Here is a 15,890-nt window from a genome sequence, read left to right as displayed (position 1 = left end):
CGCTGACTGACTCACTCACTCACTCTCGCTGACTGACTCACTCACTCACTCTCGCTGACTGACTCACTCACTCACTCTCGCTGACTCACTCACTCACTCTCGCTGACTCACTCACTCACTCTCGCTGACTCACTCACTCACTCTCGCTGACTCACTCACTCACTCTCGCTGACTCACTCACTCACTCTCGCTGACTCACTCACTCACTCTCGCTGACTCACTCACTCACTCTCGCTGACTCACTCACTCACTCTCGCTGACTCACTCACTCACTCTCGCTGACTCACTCACTCACTCTCGCTGACTCACTCACTCACTCTCGCTGACTGACTCACTCACTCACTCTCGCTGACTGACTCACTCACTCACTCTCGCTGACTGACTCACTCACTCACTCTCGCTGACTGACTCACTCACTCACTCTCGCTGACTCACTCACTCACTCACTCTCGCTGACTCACTCACTCACTCACTCTCTCACTCACTCACTCTCTCACTCACTCACTCACTCACTCGCTGACTCACTCACTCTCGCTGACTCACTCACTCTCGCTGACTCACTCACTCTCGCTGACTCACTCACTCTCGCTGACTGACTCACTCACTCACTCTCGCTGACTGACTCACTCACTCTCGCTGACTCACTCACTCACTCTCGCTGACTGACTCACTCACTCTCGCTGACTGACTCACTCACTCTCGCTGACTGACTCACTCACTCTCGCTGACTGACTCACTCACTCTCGCTGACTGACTCACTCACTCACTCTCGCTGACTGACTCACTCACTCACTCTCGCTGACTGACTCACTCACTCACTCTCGCTGACTGACTCACTCACTCACTCACTCTCGCTGACTCACTCACTCACTCACTCTCTCACTCACTCACTCTCTCACTCACTCACTCACTCACTCGCTGACTCACTCACTCTCGCTGACTCACTCACTCTCGCTGACTCACTCACTCTCGCTGACTCACTCACTCTCGCTGACTGACTCACTCACTCACTCTCGCTGACTGACTCACTCACTCACTCTCGCTGACTCACTCACTCACTCTCGCTGACTCACTCACTCACTCTCGCTGACTGACTCACTCACTCTCGCTGACTGACTCACTCACTCTCGCTGACTGACTCACTCACTCTCGCTGACTGACTCACTCACTCTCGCTGACTGACTCACTCACTCTCGCTGACTCTCGCTCGCTGACTCTCGCTCGCTGACTCTCGCTCGCTGACTCTCGCTCGCTGACTCTCGCTCGCTGACTCTCGCTCGCTGACTCTCGCTCGCTGACTCTCGCTCGCTGACTCTCGCTCGCTGACTCTCGCTCGCTGACTCTCGCCCGCTGACTCTCGCCCACTGACTCTCGCCCACTGACTCTCGCTCACTGACTCTCGCCCTCGCTCACTGACTCTCGCCCTCGCTCACTGACTCTCTCGATCGCCCACTGACTCTCGCCCTCGCTCACTGACTCTCTCGATCGCCCACTGACTCTCTCTCTCTCTCACGGACTCTCTCTCTCTCTCACGGACTCTCTCTCTCTCTCTCTCTCTCTCTCACGGACTCTCTCTCTCTCTCTCTCTCTCTCTCTCTCTCACGGACTCTCTCTCTCTCTCTCTCTCTCTCACGGACTCTCTCTCTCTCTCTCTCTCTCTCACGGACTCTCTCTCTCTCTCTCTCTCTCTCACGGACTCTCTCTCTCTCGCTAAAAGACTGACTCTCTCTCTCGCTAAAAGACTGACTCTCTCTCTCTCGCTAAAAGACTGACTCTCTCTCTCTCGCTAAAAGACTGACTCTCTCTCTCTCGCTAAAAGACTGACTCTCTCTTTCTCGCTAAAAGACTGACTCTCTCGCTAAAAGACTGACTCTCTCGCTAAAAGACTGATTCACTCTTTCACTCACTCACTCTTTCACTCACTATTTCACTCACTCTTTCACTCACTCACTCTTTCACTCACTCACACTTTCACTCACTCACTCTTTCACTCACTCACTCTTTCACTCACTCACTCTTTCACTCACTCACTCTTTCACTCACTCACTCTTTCACTCACTCACTCTTTCACTCACTCACTCTTTCACTCACTCACTCTTTCACTCACTCTTTCACTCACTCTTTCACTCACTCTCTTTCACTCACTCACTCTTTCACTCACTCTCTTTCACTCACTCACTCTTTCACTCACTCACTCTTTCACTCACTCACTCTTTCACTCACTCACTCTTTCACTCACTCACTCTTTCACTCACTCACTCTTTCACTCACTCACTCTTTCACTCACTCACTCTTTCACTCACTCACTCTTTCACTCACTCACTCTTTCACTCACTCACTGACTCACTCACTCACTGACTCACTCACTCACTGACTCACTCACTCACTGACTCACTCACTCACTGACTCACTCACTCTTTCACTCACTCACTCACTGACTCACTCACTCTTTCACTCACTCTTTCACTCACTCACTCTTTCACTCACTCACTCTTTCACTCACTCACTCTTTCACTCACTCACTCTTTCACTCACTCACTCACTCTTTCACTCACTCACTCACTCTTTCACTCACTCACTCACTCTTTCACTCACTCTTTCACTCACTCTTTCACTCACTCACTCTTTCACTCACTCTTTCACTCACTGACTCACTCACTCTTTCACTCACTCACTCTTTCACTCACTCACTCTTTCACTCACTCACTCTTTCACTCACTCACTCTTTCACTCACTCTTTCACTCACTCACTCTTTCACTCACTCTTTCACTCACTCACTCTTTCACTCACTCACTCTTTCACTCACTCACTCTTTCACTCACTCACTCTTTCACTCACTCACTCTTTCACTCACTCACTCTTTCACTCACTCACTCTTTCTCTCACTCACTCTTTCACTCACTCACTCACTCTTTCACTCACTCACTCTTTCACTCACTGACTCACTCACTGACTCACTCACTCACTCTTTCACTCACTCACTCACTGACTCACTCACTCTTTCACTCACTCTTTCACTCACTCACTGACTGATTCTCTCACTCTCACTGACTGATTCTCTCACTGACTGACTCTCTCACGGTTATAGGACGTTACAACGCGTTCCGTTGCAACGCATGCCTTTACCACGCATGCTTTACAACATGAATGCCATTGCCACGCATAGCCTTTACCACGAAAATGCCTTTATCAAGCATACCTTTACAACGATTTTCGTTGTAAAACCATGCATGATAATCGCATATTTATGGTAAAGGTTATCTCCGATCCCTTTCCCAATTTTTTTAATTGCTCCCCTGCGCCCTGTCCTGAACACTATAAATCTTGTTCTGCGTGAGTCCCCCACCCACAAACCCTTCTATTAAATGCCCCTCCCTTTAACGCTATAATTTTACCCCTGCGCGACACCACTCCCTCGTCCCTTAAATTATTTTTTTTACTAAAATCCCCCTTACCTCTCTCTCCACGACCTCTCCTCTTCAAGTTCTTCCTTTTTTCGTTTCACGTCATAAAGAGGAAGCGAAATTGTCTTTCCGGTTCCTCTAACGATGCCGATTGCCTCCTCATTTTTCAAGAACATAAACTGAAATTGTCCCAAATAGAAAACGATGAAAACAGGTGCGTTTTTTTGGGGGGGCGACCCCCCCCAGCCCCCTTTTTTAATTGAACACACATACCTTTACTACGTATCTCGTAGTAAAGGAATGCGTGGTAAAGGCTTTTCGTGGTAACAACGCATCCGTTGTAATGCATGCGTGGTTAATGCTATGCGTGGAAGCTGCCGCGTTGTAGTGGCTGTTTCCCCTCTCACTGACTGACTCTCTCACTCACTCTCACTGACTGACTGACCTTCACCCTCCTGTTTATGCCACCCATAACAAAACAAGCATTGGCACAGCCAATAGGTCTTGCCTTTGGGACCTTATAAGTGTTTAGCCATGCAACAGTTGATGCTGTTGTACCAATGATATTGTGCTGCATAACTAAATACTTATAAGGTCCCAAAGGCGAGACCTATTGGCTATGCCAATACTTGTTATTAGTGGTGCTTCCTAGTTAGAAAACCAGGGTCGAAGAAAGAATTTGTACCTATCTTGGATATAAGCATAACAATAAGTAGATGAAGAAAGAAACATCAAGATTGTTGGCATATTATCAAATCTGTCTTCGATTTTTAGGAGCTCCGATGTGTACTGAACTTCAAGATGTGTAATTCTGCCTGCAATTCACAGAAAGCACACAAAATACCTATGCTTCAATATGCATAGGAAACATTTCCAGTCATTTACCCTCACATCTGCACCAATGTTTTTCTATGACTACATGATTATGGTATTACCAACTGAGCGATTAGGCAAACTTGTCCCCCCACATCTAAACTGATGTCCTACATCAAGTACAAAGGAAAAAGAAACGTGTGATATCCAGGTGGTGGTGGCCACCTTGCAAATTATTTCACCCAGAGGAAATGTTAATTCCTTCTTGTCAAATCCCAAACAGTTTCTTGACTACATATGAGACCTTAGCAGAAATGATTATCGGCCTACTGTCAGCACTCTGGAGCTTGGGAACTCAGATTTCTGTTGATAACTTTTCAATCGCTCCCAGCGTGGGCTAAGACCAGACATATAATTAAATCACTTCTCTATCTCTCCCAGCCAAATTTCAGCTAGACATTTATCAGATTTTTTTTTTTTTTTTTGGGAATGCCTCTTGTAATGGAGTGTGCAAAAGTCTCCAATAAATATTGCCAATTAAGAAAACGTGGACCGAGCAGTAAGGGACTCTATCAACAAGATAGATGAGGATGGCAGAGGGCCTCTATTCTTCTTTGATTCCTGGGCTCACACATACCTTAATACTCCCTCTATTTTCTCAACCTGAATGCCTGGTTCCTACACTTCAGACGCCTAAACTTGTCTTCTAATACAAAATAAGTAACGTTAGCTGGAAAAAATGCTAGTGAATCACTGGATCCTAAAGAGCAATGTAAAATATTATTGACATGACAACTCAGTCGTCTTTATATAGCACCTTGCTCATTTCAAGGTCAATTTATTGAGAGAATTAACGAGGAAATCTTCATTGTTACACTATTCTTGATTGAATAAGAAAGTCAGTTAACACTTCAAAACAGATGAGCTTGCAGTTCATTTCTGAAGACTAGCAGAATCATTTATACCCAGGTGGCGACCCCCAGGTCAGTAGAGGCCCAATCCATGGCGCTTATAAGATTCTCACGGGTGCTGGTTGCCTAGAAGGCACAAGCTTGACGAGCGGACTTGCTGTTTTGGCCCTGCTTGGCAAACTTGTGCCCTGATGTGCTTGAGTCTTCTCCGATATAAATAGCACAAACGCATTTCAATCTTTAAGTACCTTTATACCAACTACAGGCCAATTCCAAAATCTAACCCTAACTGCTGCCAGTGAAACTTTTCCATCTGTCATCTGCCTCCATACCCTAATTTACAGCATTTTAAGGGACGCCTGCCTTCATTTTGCCTTTCAAAGTGACCAAGAATGGGGCGTCAGCCAGCAGTGCTTCCTATTTTACCCCCAGCATTTAGGTAGGGGGTAATTAAAGATCCTATGTTACCATAGGCTAACACAGCATTTAGCCAATAGATGTTTGGGAGCTTGTAATTTAGCACACTCTGGTATTCATTATAAGAAAAACCCCAAATGATCTTCATTCTTAAGGATTAAAGTCCAACTTCCTTCTCTCCCTTCTTCTTTAGGGGTACGTCTTCTACTAGACAACCCATAGATTGGGTACTGGTATAGAGAAATCAGTGCAGGTAATTCATCCTGGTGTAACTGAAGACAAGTTAATCCTTCACAAGAGTTCTATACCAGTTGATTTTACTATCCTTAAGTTAAAGGTAGAGTCCACAACTCTTTACTGAGAACCTAGGGCCAGTTGTCTCATTTAATGAGAAAATGGGTATATTTATCTTGAGGACTAGTTAATAGCAAGCAATGCGGTTATTAATGATGTCCTGGTACTATATCCTAGGTCTAACGAATACATGTGTGTTCTAACCAGCACTAAAAGAGTTGGCAATTAAACGTATGATTATTGAAATGAATAGACAAGGCATGTGAACTGTGCAGTCTCAGGGCCGAAAGGACCTTTCGGGAAAGATAAACTTCATAGTAACCATAATAGATAAACTGCAGACCCCTTCCATCCAGCAGCCATTGGTGTAATTTTTGTAAAGTGAAATCTAGAACTCCTACCAAGTTTACCCCAGGATTATATCTGACTTCTTTAAACTACACCTCCTTTCGAGTACTGAATCCAGTTTATGTGGATAAACGAGCACTGCACACACTAAATACCAGAAGGGGGCATTCATTACTATGAAGATGGGAAACAAGGCTTCAGTCTCTCACAAAGATGTACAAGGGGTGGTAACACATCTCCGACATGGCATTGCTTTCTGAACGGTAGATAAACTTTACTTCGAGAAATACGGCCAGAAAGAGTTGCAGCACATTCTGTCACAGCTGCAAGAGGGACTGTTCAATAACCTACCATTACAAAAAAATGCAACGCAACTGTTTGGAGGGATTTTCACATACCACTAATGCTTGCACTCGATAGATGTTCGTCCTCACAATCATGAAAGATCCAAATCGCTGAGAAAAAAATAGTTGCTTAGCTGTAATTGTTCTCTATTTTTCATGTTTATCGTAGATCCTCGAGAAGCCAATTTTATGGCTAGCACTTCCGTAAAAAGCATCTCAAATAACCTCTATAGGGAAGGTGGGCTCACTCGAGTGTCTAAAGAACCAAATAGATTGGTGGGGGGGGGGGGCTGCATTGGAATTTAAAACATTGCCGCTGCTACTCGTCAGTTTCACTTATGGAAGACAAAATATCTAAGAGTTCCCAGATACGCACTGGGGAATATTCACAAAAGCACATCAGTGTTTGGTAGCTATCCACGATGCAAAATGACACCTAGATATTTACTCTTACTGCTCTACAACTCCTTCCTCATCCCTCCTCTATTGATGCCTTCATTGATTGGTATATTGCCCATTTGTATGCCTTTTATTACTCATTTTTTCACGTGCATTTGATATTTGTTTTTTTATTTTGTTAAATAGATGGGTGGTGCAATGGCTCCTCCAATGAAAGACCTCCCTAGGTGGCTTGAAGAAAATCCTGAATTTGCTGTTGCTCCTGATTGGACTGACATAGTTAAGCAGTCGGTAAGCTTAAGTCATTAATTTAGAGATTGATATTGAAACATTCCAATGCTTTACGAAAATGACAACATTAAAAGTTCTTTACAGCCTCTATCAAAAACATTTATAGAGTATATTTTGGATATCAGTCTGTAATACTAGTACTTGGTTCTTGTCAGTACATGGCTGTAATGAGAGAAACATATTGTCATGCCCCTGGTGATATCTTCCCTGACTCATGATAAGTGTCCTGATTTTCAGAATTAAGACACTTAATAATATCTGCTTGTAATTATAATTCCAAACATTACCTTTTCGTTAGGCTGCAACTTGTCATAGGTCGATTTATCAGGCTGCATGACCAGCAGATTTGGTGAAGATTGGCTGAGCTGACATGGTTGGTTTGCGCACTCCACTTAAATGGCAGAGCATAATCGCTCATTAGTAGCTAAAAGACGAGTGAGTAGAAAGAATGTGATATATTTGCTGCGAAATTGAGGGACGTTTTTTGACCTATCCAGCTTAATTTAAAAAATCACCTGCATTTGGATGAGCACTACATTTTTTTAATGCTTGAACATTTTTGTGTTTAGATTTTCAAACGGTAATCAGGCATAGCAACAAATATGATGCTACACTAGAAATGTGTTAGTTTACTGTTGACAGTTACTTTTTGCATGCTTTCATGGATTGCGCCTTACATTACAATCACAGTTGGACACATTCTTTTAGTGTAGCGTTCCTAATCCTATGTTAGTTTTCTAGTTTAAAAAGTTCATTATATATTTTATATTCCTTTAGAATTGTAGGCAGGGAATATGGGTCCACCCCTTTTTGGAACATAAGCCGAAAGCTTTGTGTAATGTATTTGGTAAGTCAGACAAGAATAAAGAGAAGAATGGGGGGGGGGGCAGAACACAGACCTGCCATAGTGGGCTATTCTTTGTCTGTATTCTCTTTGATAAGGTCCCACGTGTATCTAAGATCACATAGGCCCAGTTCTGGCTGTGCAATTCCTGAACAAGTGAAAGCAACGCCTTATTGATGCGGAGCCTCCTTAGCGTATCCCACAATTTGCGATTGCCCAAGTCTAAGGTGGCCCCGAAATCAACAAAGCAGCAAAATAATCTGCCTCGCAACTCGATTGTCGCCTTTGCTATTGCCCATAAACTAAGGCAGTGATATATTGTTGAATGGCCTTCCTTAAAGCCATCTTGCTCTATCAGAATTACATTATTTTGCTCTACCCAAGACTACATTAATTCTCACAATACTTTGGAGAATACTTTCTCCCCCGTATCCAGCAAACTAATTAGGCGATAATTCTTGAGCTGTGTGGCATCGTCTTTCCATTATTCATACCCTTAATTTTAGGCTCCTACAATATTTATTAAGCCATCCATTTCTCTTGCCCATCCCACCACACACGTTATTTTCACGTTCCTTAGTCACAGGCCATACTGTGAGTGTTACCCTCAAGTAGTTTACCACCTGCTCACCCAGCTGGTCATACCATATTAATGCATTGACCTGGTCCTCAGACATGCTGAGTAACGTTTATTCTGATGGATACATCTGCCAGTGGATTCCTCACCTTGTGAATATCCCCTGCGCCAGCAACATTCGGAAACTTTTGTAGCAGTCCACGCCGATGAGGTCGAAGACTACGTCACAGACACGGCTCCGCTCGCGACTCCGATGACTTCACCGGCTCCATAAGAAGACCTCGTCGGCGTGATGACGTCAGTTCCCTTTTTTCCGCGCCGTCGACGCCAACGGATTTCGGGAATCTCTATCTGTAGCTTCACTGTTACTTTGTGTTTCTACTGGATTTCTCTGTTCCTTTTTCGAAAAAATGTCGACAAAGAAATCGGGCTTCAATCCCTGTCGTGAATGTGGAAAAAATATGTTGATCACGGATCCACATGACGACTGTGTATGGTGTTTATCATCTGACCATGATGTGAATGGATGCTCTTGCTGTCGCAAGATGAGCTCCAAGGCTCTCAAGGAAAGGGAGGCGCGGCTTTTCATCGCAAGGATGAAAAAGGAGAAGAGAGGAAGGAGGAAGTCTAGAACGAGGTCGAGGTCACGATCGAGGTCGAGGTTGCCGTCGAAGTCTACTTCGGGGCTTGCTTCGAGATCCAAGAAGCACAAAAAGAAGAGGAGACCTTCTTCTCGACGTCACTCTGACGAGTTCGGCTCCGAAGTCGAAGTCGCCTGCTCAACGCCGTAAGGACTCTGTGTCTCCTTCACCCGTTCCGGATTCACCTGCTGGTCATTCTTCTCCAGTGATTTCACCGGTTCATTCTCCGGCGCCGGTTCCATCTCTGGCTTCGTCTCCGTCTCCGGCTCCGGTTGAGGAGTTTCAAGCACCGGGTGAGCCTTTGTTACCACAAATTCCACCGTCGGCGCCGGTTGGCCAGAGTCCGGTGATGCCAGATCAGTACCCTATGTTCCCTGGACCGGGTCAGGACCCCACGCATTATTTAAATACTATGTACGGGGTGTTTTCGAGAGCCATGTACTCCACTGGTGCACCTTCGGGTCCGATGGGTCCCATGGCCTTCAGTTTGGGGGTGCCTCAAGCCTAGCCACAGGCCCCCTTCATGCCATTTTTTCCGGCGACGCCGTCTTGGCATCTACCGGCGCCGCGGACATCGCCGCCGCTCCCTTCTTCGCCGGCTCGACCTCGTTCGACGCCGGCTGCTCCTGTGGATCCACGTTCGATGCCGGCTCCGGCGCCGTCGGATTCGAACACGGCGCCGCGACGCCGCTTGTACGAATCCGGTCCAGAAGGGAAGCTCAAAGGGTGCTTGATGAGCGAAGGTACCTTCTGGAAGAAGCAGAAGAGGGAGAGCTTGTGGAGTCTGCTGAAGGTTTTGAAGAACTTAAAGAGGCTAGTGGATTGGATTTGTCTCCTGAGTGGGATATTACTCCACCTTCCGATGAACCCTCGAAGGATGTGGCTCCTTATCATGCAGTCAGGAAGGCAGCTGAATTGTTAGATCTTCAGTTGCCTACTACTGAATTTAAATCCAATATTCTAACGGAGGTACTGCATTCTCCTACTATAGTTTCAGAGCCATTATTGCCTTTTAATGAGGCCATTATAGATCCTGTGATGGAGGTGTGGCGTAAGCCTTTTTCTGTTCCCGCAGTTTCTAAGACAGTTGCTAGGAGGTATAGGGCAGCTCCAGGGGACCCTGAGTTCTTAACATCCCATCCATCGCCTGAGAGCCTGGTGATTCAGGCGGCTTGTTCAGGAAAATCTAAGGGTGCTTTTCCTCCGGTTCCAAGTGACAGAGAGGCTAAAAAGTTAGATCACTTGGCCAAAAAGGTCTTTTCATCGGCCAGCATGGCCCTTAAATCAACAAATGCCACTTGACTTTTGGGACGCTATATTCATGCGCTCATGGACTCTGCAAAGAAACTGCGCCAAAACTATCTGAGGAGGATATGGTTGGCTTTAATGAGGTCTTGACGGATGCCCAGGCAGCAGCACGCCAGGTGATAGAGTGGTCTGGACACCGCGGATTCAGTGGCAAGAGTCATGCGGTCTTCTGTTGCCACTAGGAGGGGTGCGTTGCTGAAGTCTTCTGAGTTTTCCCCGGATGTATAGTCAACATTGTTGGACTTGCCATTTGATGGCTCTGGATTGTATGGCAAAAAGGCGGATGCTGCTCTTGAACGTTTTAAGGAAAGCAAGGCTACGGCTAAGTCTTTGGGCCTTCAATCCCAGTCAAGGGGATCATTTAAAAGATACAGGGGTTTCGGAAGGGCATCCTTTCGTTCCTACAGGCAGACCCAACAGCAACAGCAGCAACAGCAGCAAGGCTCTCTGTATAAGGGATACAGAGGCAGAATCAGGGGTCGCACACGTGGCCGTCAGCTCTCCTCCTCCTCCTCCTCCTCCTCCTCTTCCTTAGCCCCTCCCACCACCGCAAAGCAGCCCTAGATCCGCCATTCTGGATCATGCTGGTCCTGTGGGGGGCCGGCTTACCCATTTTCTACAGCATTGGGAATCTGTTACTACAGATCTTTGGGTTCTAGATCTTATAGAATATGGGTACGCCCTTCCCTTTCGGGAATTCCCTCCAAATTACCCTCCTTGTCAAGGGGCTTGCTCAGAGAACCACCATCTTCTCCTAAAGGAGGAAGTCCTGAAGTTACTACAGAAAGGTGCGATAGAGGTGGTTCGAGAGCAGGAGAGGGATCAGGGATGCTACTCCCGGTATTTCCAGATTCCGAAAAAGGACGGCAGATTGCGTCCGATATTGGACCTCAGGATCTTGAATCTTTATCTGAAGCAAGAGAAGTTCAAGATGCTCACCCTTGCGCAGGTTCTTCAAGCGCTGAATCAGGAGGACTGGATGGTGTCGATCGACTTGCAGGATGTGTATTTCCACATCCCCGTCCTGAAGTTGCACAGAAAGTATCTCCGGTTTACGGTAGGATCGCAGCATTATCAGTTTGCGGTCCTTCCGTTTGGTCTTACTACTGCACCCCGAGTCTTCACAAAGGTGATGGCAGTGGTGGCAGCCCATCTCAGAAGGTCGGGGATTTCCGTTTTCCCCTATCTGGACGGCTGGCTGATCAAAGCGGAGTCGCCAGAGAAGGTGCTACATCATCTGCAGGATACAGCTCAGCTGTTGTTCAAATTAGGCTTCTCGATAAACGTGCCCAAATCTCACCTGGTGCCCTCTCAGCGCAACCTGTTCAAAGGTGCGGTACTGGACTGTGGTAAATATTTCTCCTTTACCGGGACTGAATTTGATACAGGAACATAGTAAAATAGCTCAATAAAATGAGAGGCAGAATCCGTGGTATTTAGAGGTTCGGAATGGGATTTATTCCATTAATTCGATTATAATCGGTTGCTCCCAATGTTCCGTCACCACGAAGGTTCAGGAAGTGAAGCACACACTTTATTGACAAGAAGTAACTTTTATAGTACATACATTATAATGAAGTGAATACAGTAGGCGTAACAATTGATAAGGAAATTGACGTTTGGTCTGTGTAACCGAAAATGGGTGTAATAATGAGTAAAAAGGAACATGATTGGTTATGATGTAATACATAGGTGGATCTATAAGATAATACTTGGCATAGATGCGCGCGCAGCAGTATGACGTGTAATTGACGTGTAACTAGGGGGGTGACGGGGACTTGACATTTAGCTCTATATGTGGAGACGAGAAGTCTGGGGGGTCAAGTCAACCTAATCCCAAATCATATCTAACATCCTATGTTTAAAGAACTATGTTATCCATAAAAGAAGGACTCTCGGACAGAATCTATTCTATACTGACTGTGCGTGCGTGTACAAGCGTCTAAGTGTCTACACTGAATGCAAGGGAGTAGGAATATTCCATGGTAACAGGGCTATGAATTACTTGCATGAGGACAGAGAAGTCGGCCTTTTGCTCGGTAACTGGAAGAATGTTTACTTAAGCTACTAGGCAGGAATGCATCGGCTGAGGGGGAAGCAGATAATTCGAAGGTGAAATACAGTTCTTGGCAGAGAATAGGCTGATGTCAGGCTTCGTGAGCCGCGCAGAGAATGAGACAAAGTTCATGGTCACAGATGCAGGCTCAGGCTGGAGCTTTCAGAGGCAGAAGGCAAGAAGAGTTTGATGACAGAATCAGGGCCTACTTGCCTGGACTGTAAAATGGCATAAGTGAACCATATAAAACCGGTGGCCTTTCGTACTTAGGAAGGGAATATCCGGCCTATTCATGGCGGATCTGACAAAGGACATGTTGACGGTGGACGCACATGTATTTGCGTCTTCATAACTGGAACTGGAGGGAACATACATGTACTTGTGACATGCACATGGAACCATTAGGGTCCAAGATAGGGGACATAACTGACCAGAAAAATCCATATTTCCACATTCCCTCCTTGTCCCCTACTTGCCCTTCAAGAGATATCAATCTTCATCAATCCATTGATCTGTTCATATAGCATCATTTGTTCTTCTTTCTTCTTCCGGGATCTTGAATGAAAATCTTGATGTGGAATGCACGATGTGGCACACAGACCACAAATCGCTGGTCCACATTGTAGACATAGACAGCAACTGAATAGTATGAGAAGGCCAATACCTAGGAAGGATAAAACTCTCCATCCCCAGGCCGATACCGCATTCCAAAACCAACTGGACCAAGTCCAAGTGCCTGGGTTCTGGTGTATCTGGCTTACAATCTTATGAAGGCGAGTGATGGCTTTATATACAGATGGCAAATTTTCTGGTATGAATACGCAGCAGCTTGATCCGATGACCCTACAAGCTCCGCCCCTATCAGCCAGGATGACGTCAAGGACAAGACGATTTTGAAGCACAACAATCCGCATAGCAGACTGCTCTTCTGTTAAATTGCCTAAGGCGGAAATAGTTTCATTCACTACTGCTTCAAGGGTTCTAGTTAATCTACGTATCAGCTTACTATTGGTAACTGTACCTATATAGGGAAAGATGCCTTTATTGAAATCTACATACTTGTCCCATGCCGTCTCAGTATAATCGACAATTGGGAGATCTCTCCGCTCTCTATTGTGTACTAAATGAATATTTCTATAATAATCGGGAGGAGCTAGGAAAACAGGTGGCAAAAGGAATGCTATGTAGCAGGTACCATCCCAATCTAGAGGTAGACGCATATATGCAGTCTGACCACATATAAAGTAGGAGTGGCGATAAGCTCTGAATGAAGATTTGCCTTGATCACTGAATTCTACTGTAGTAGTGCATTGACTATGGCCCATATGTATGGAACCAACCTTTCTTACACACAATTCACCTTTTGCTGGGAATACTGACATGGTGGGTAAGACTAGCTCAACTTCGGATACGACATTTAGAATCATGAGATTAGGTGTAAAATTACCTAATCCATACACTTCATTTTCTAGATCAGTTCCTGTTCTTTTGGGGCGACCCTCCTTGTCAGGGTAGCAGACTTTGAGTAAAACTAGGTTCAGGTTTCCCCATATCCAATGATCTTGGTAAACTGCTGTGTCTGAGTCTATGGAATTGATTAAACTGAACCATGCTCCACAGGAGCCATTATGTGTGAATGGATGTGGAAAGAAAGGCAGGACTCCTTCATAATTCTGATAGGGAGGGAGTCGGCCACACACCCAACAAGTGGTGGCATTACTAGTCTGATGGGAATGATGTAACATACTAATGAAAGTGTTATTGCGCAGCGCAAGTCTATAAGACAATTCATGCGGAGGTAAATCACTAAAAGAATGTTCAGCAGCAACATTATAAACATGTCTAGAAATAGGGTAATATATGTGCAACAACATACTTGTAATGATTATTAAAAGACTCAATAAAAACAAAATTAATAATGTCACTATGCAGTGGCTACGCAGTGATTTACAATACGCCTGTCGTTTCAACATTTTTCGGGTATTTTCTCTACTCCGGTCCAAGGGATACATGTCAGAGACAATTCAACCGCTTCACCTTGGAGAGGACTTAAACAATCAAATTGCTCGACTGGTTGGGCCTAAGCTTTAGTTTGTAATTTTCAGATTTGTTAGGTTCAACAAAAGGGAGTTTTGTATCAGTCTGTGAGGGAGTGCAGGGCACAATGTCTATATCCGAGGATAGTCCATGAAATTTCTTGATGTGGCTTGAATGAATCCAGCCCTTGCGGCCCTCGATCTTCACGGCTGTTCTTGTGGTTAACAGGACCAACTTGGGTGCTTTCCACCTGGGCTACAGCTGAGTCTTTCGGTCGAAATTCCTCACAAAGACGAGATTACCCGGAACAACGTCATGGGGTTTCACCTCAGTGTTGTCGGGAAAAGCTGCAGCTACCTGTGAACGAGAAGATTGTAGTGCAGACATCAAGGAAGCCAAGTAATCTGTCAGCATATTACAGTCAATATCAGTTATTTTGCGTGGTATAGGCGTCCCCCACATATTCGGTGGTCTACCGAAGATCACCTCATACGGGGATAGCCCTGTTCGAGAGTGTGCTACCATTCTCATGTAAAAGAGTGCAACTGGTAACGCTACTACCCAGTCGACACCTTTCTCTCTGCATATTTTGGACATTCTAATTTTCAGTATCTGGTTATGTCTTTCTACGAGACCTGCTGCCTCGGGGTGTCGGACACAGTGGAATTTCCACTGATAACCTAACAGAAGTGAAACGTGTTTCATTAATTCGGATGAGAACGGCTGGCCGTTATCTGAGTAAACAGCACGTGGTAAACCGTATCGTGGGAAGAATTCTCGAACCAACTGTTTGGCAGTAGTCGGGGCAGTGTAATCTGAAACCGGGTATGCCTCCGTCCAACGGGACAGAGCACAAACAACTACGAGAACATATTTGAATCCTCGACATCGTTCCATCTGGATATAATCCATCTGGAGTACTTCAAAAGGATGATTAGGGGTATGAAATCCACCCTGTTCTACGGGAACGCTTTTTCCTGGGTTGAACTGACAACAGATCATACAGGTACGGACCTTTTGTTTTGCTGCTGCTCGTAAATGTTTATTGAACCAAATGTGTTGAATGCTGTCTAGCATAGCTTTTTCTCCTAAATGTGCTGGACTATGTATAGTGTTAATTATGACTTGGACCATTGAATCAGGAAGGAACCATACAGACCTTTCCTTCATCATCCATCCTTGGTCCGTTTGGATCCCTCCTAATT

General features: G+C 45.4%; 1 protein-coding gene across 5 annotated transcripts in view; it reads left to right on the top strand.

The window, feature by feature from the left end:
* Window positions 1–15,890, top strand: part of CHD7 (chromodomain helicase DNA binding protein 7) — an 801,383-nt gene that overhangs the window by 772,626 nt on the left and 12,867 nt on the right. For all 5 annotated transcript variants that reach the window (XM_085605557.1, XM_085605559.1, XM_085605558.1 and 2 more), the window contains one exon: window positions 7,118–7,222. In XM_085605557.1, the coding sequence (XP_085461683.1) occupies window positions 7,118–7,222 (105 nt within the window). The remainder of the gene's footprint in view (window positions 1–7,117; window positions 7,223–15,890) is intronic.

Source organism: Triturus cristatus, chromosome 5_1, assembly GCF_964204655.1.
Source record: "Triturus cristatus chromosome 5_1, aTriCri1.1, whole genome shotgun sequence".
In the NCBI taxonomy this organism is placed as follows: Eukaryota; Metazoa; Chordata; class Amphibia; order Caudata; family Salamandridae; genus Triturus; species Triturus cristatus.
This window is presented reverse-complemented; position numbering and strand designations above follow the sequence as displayed.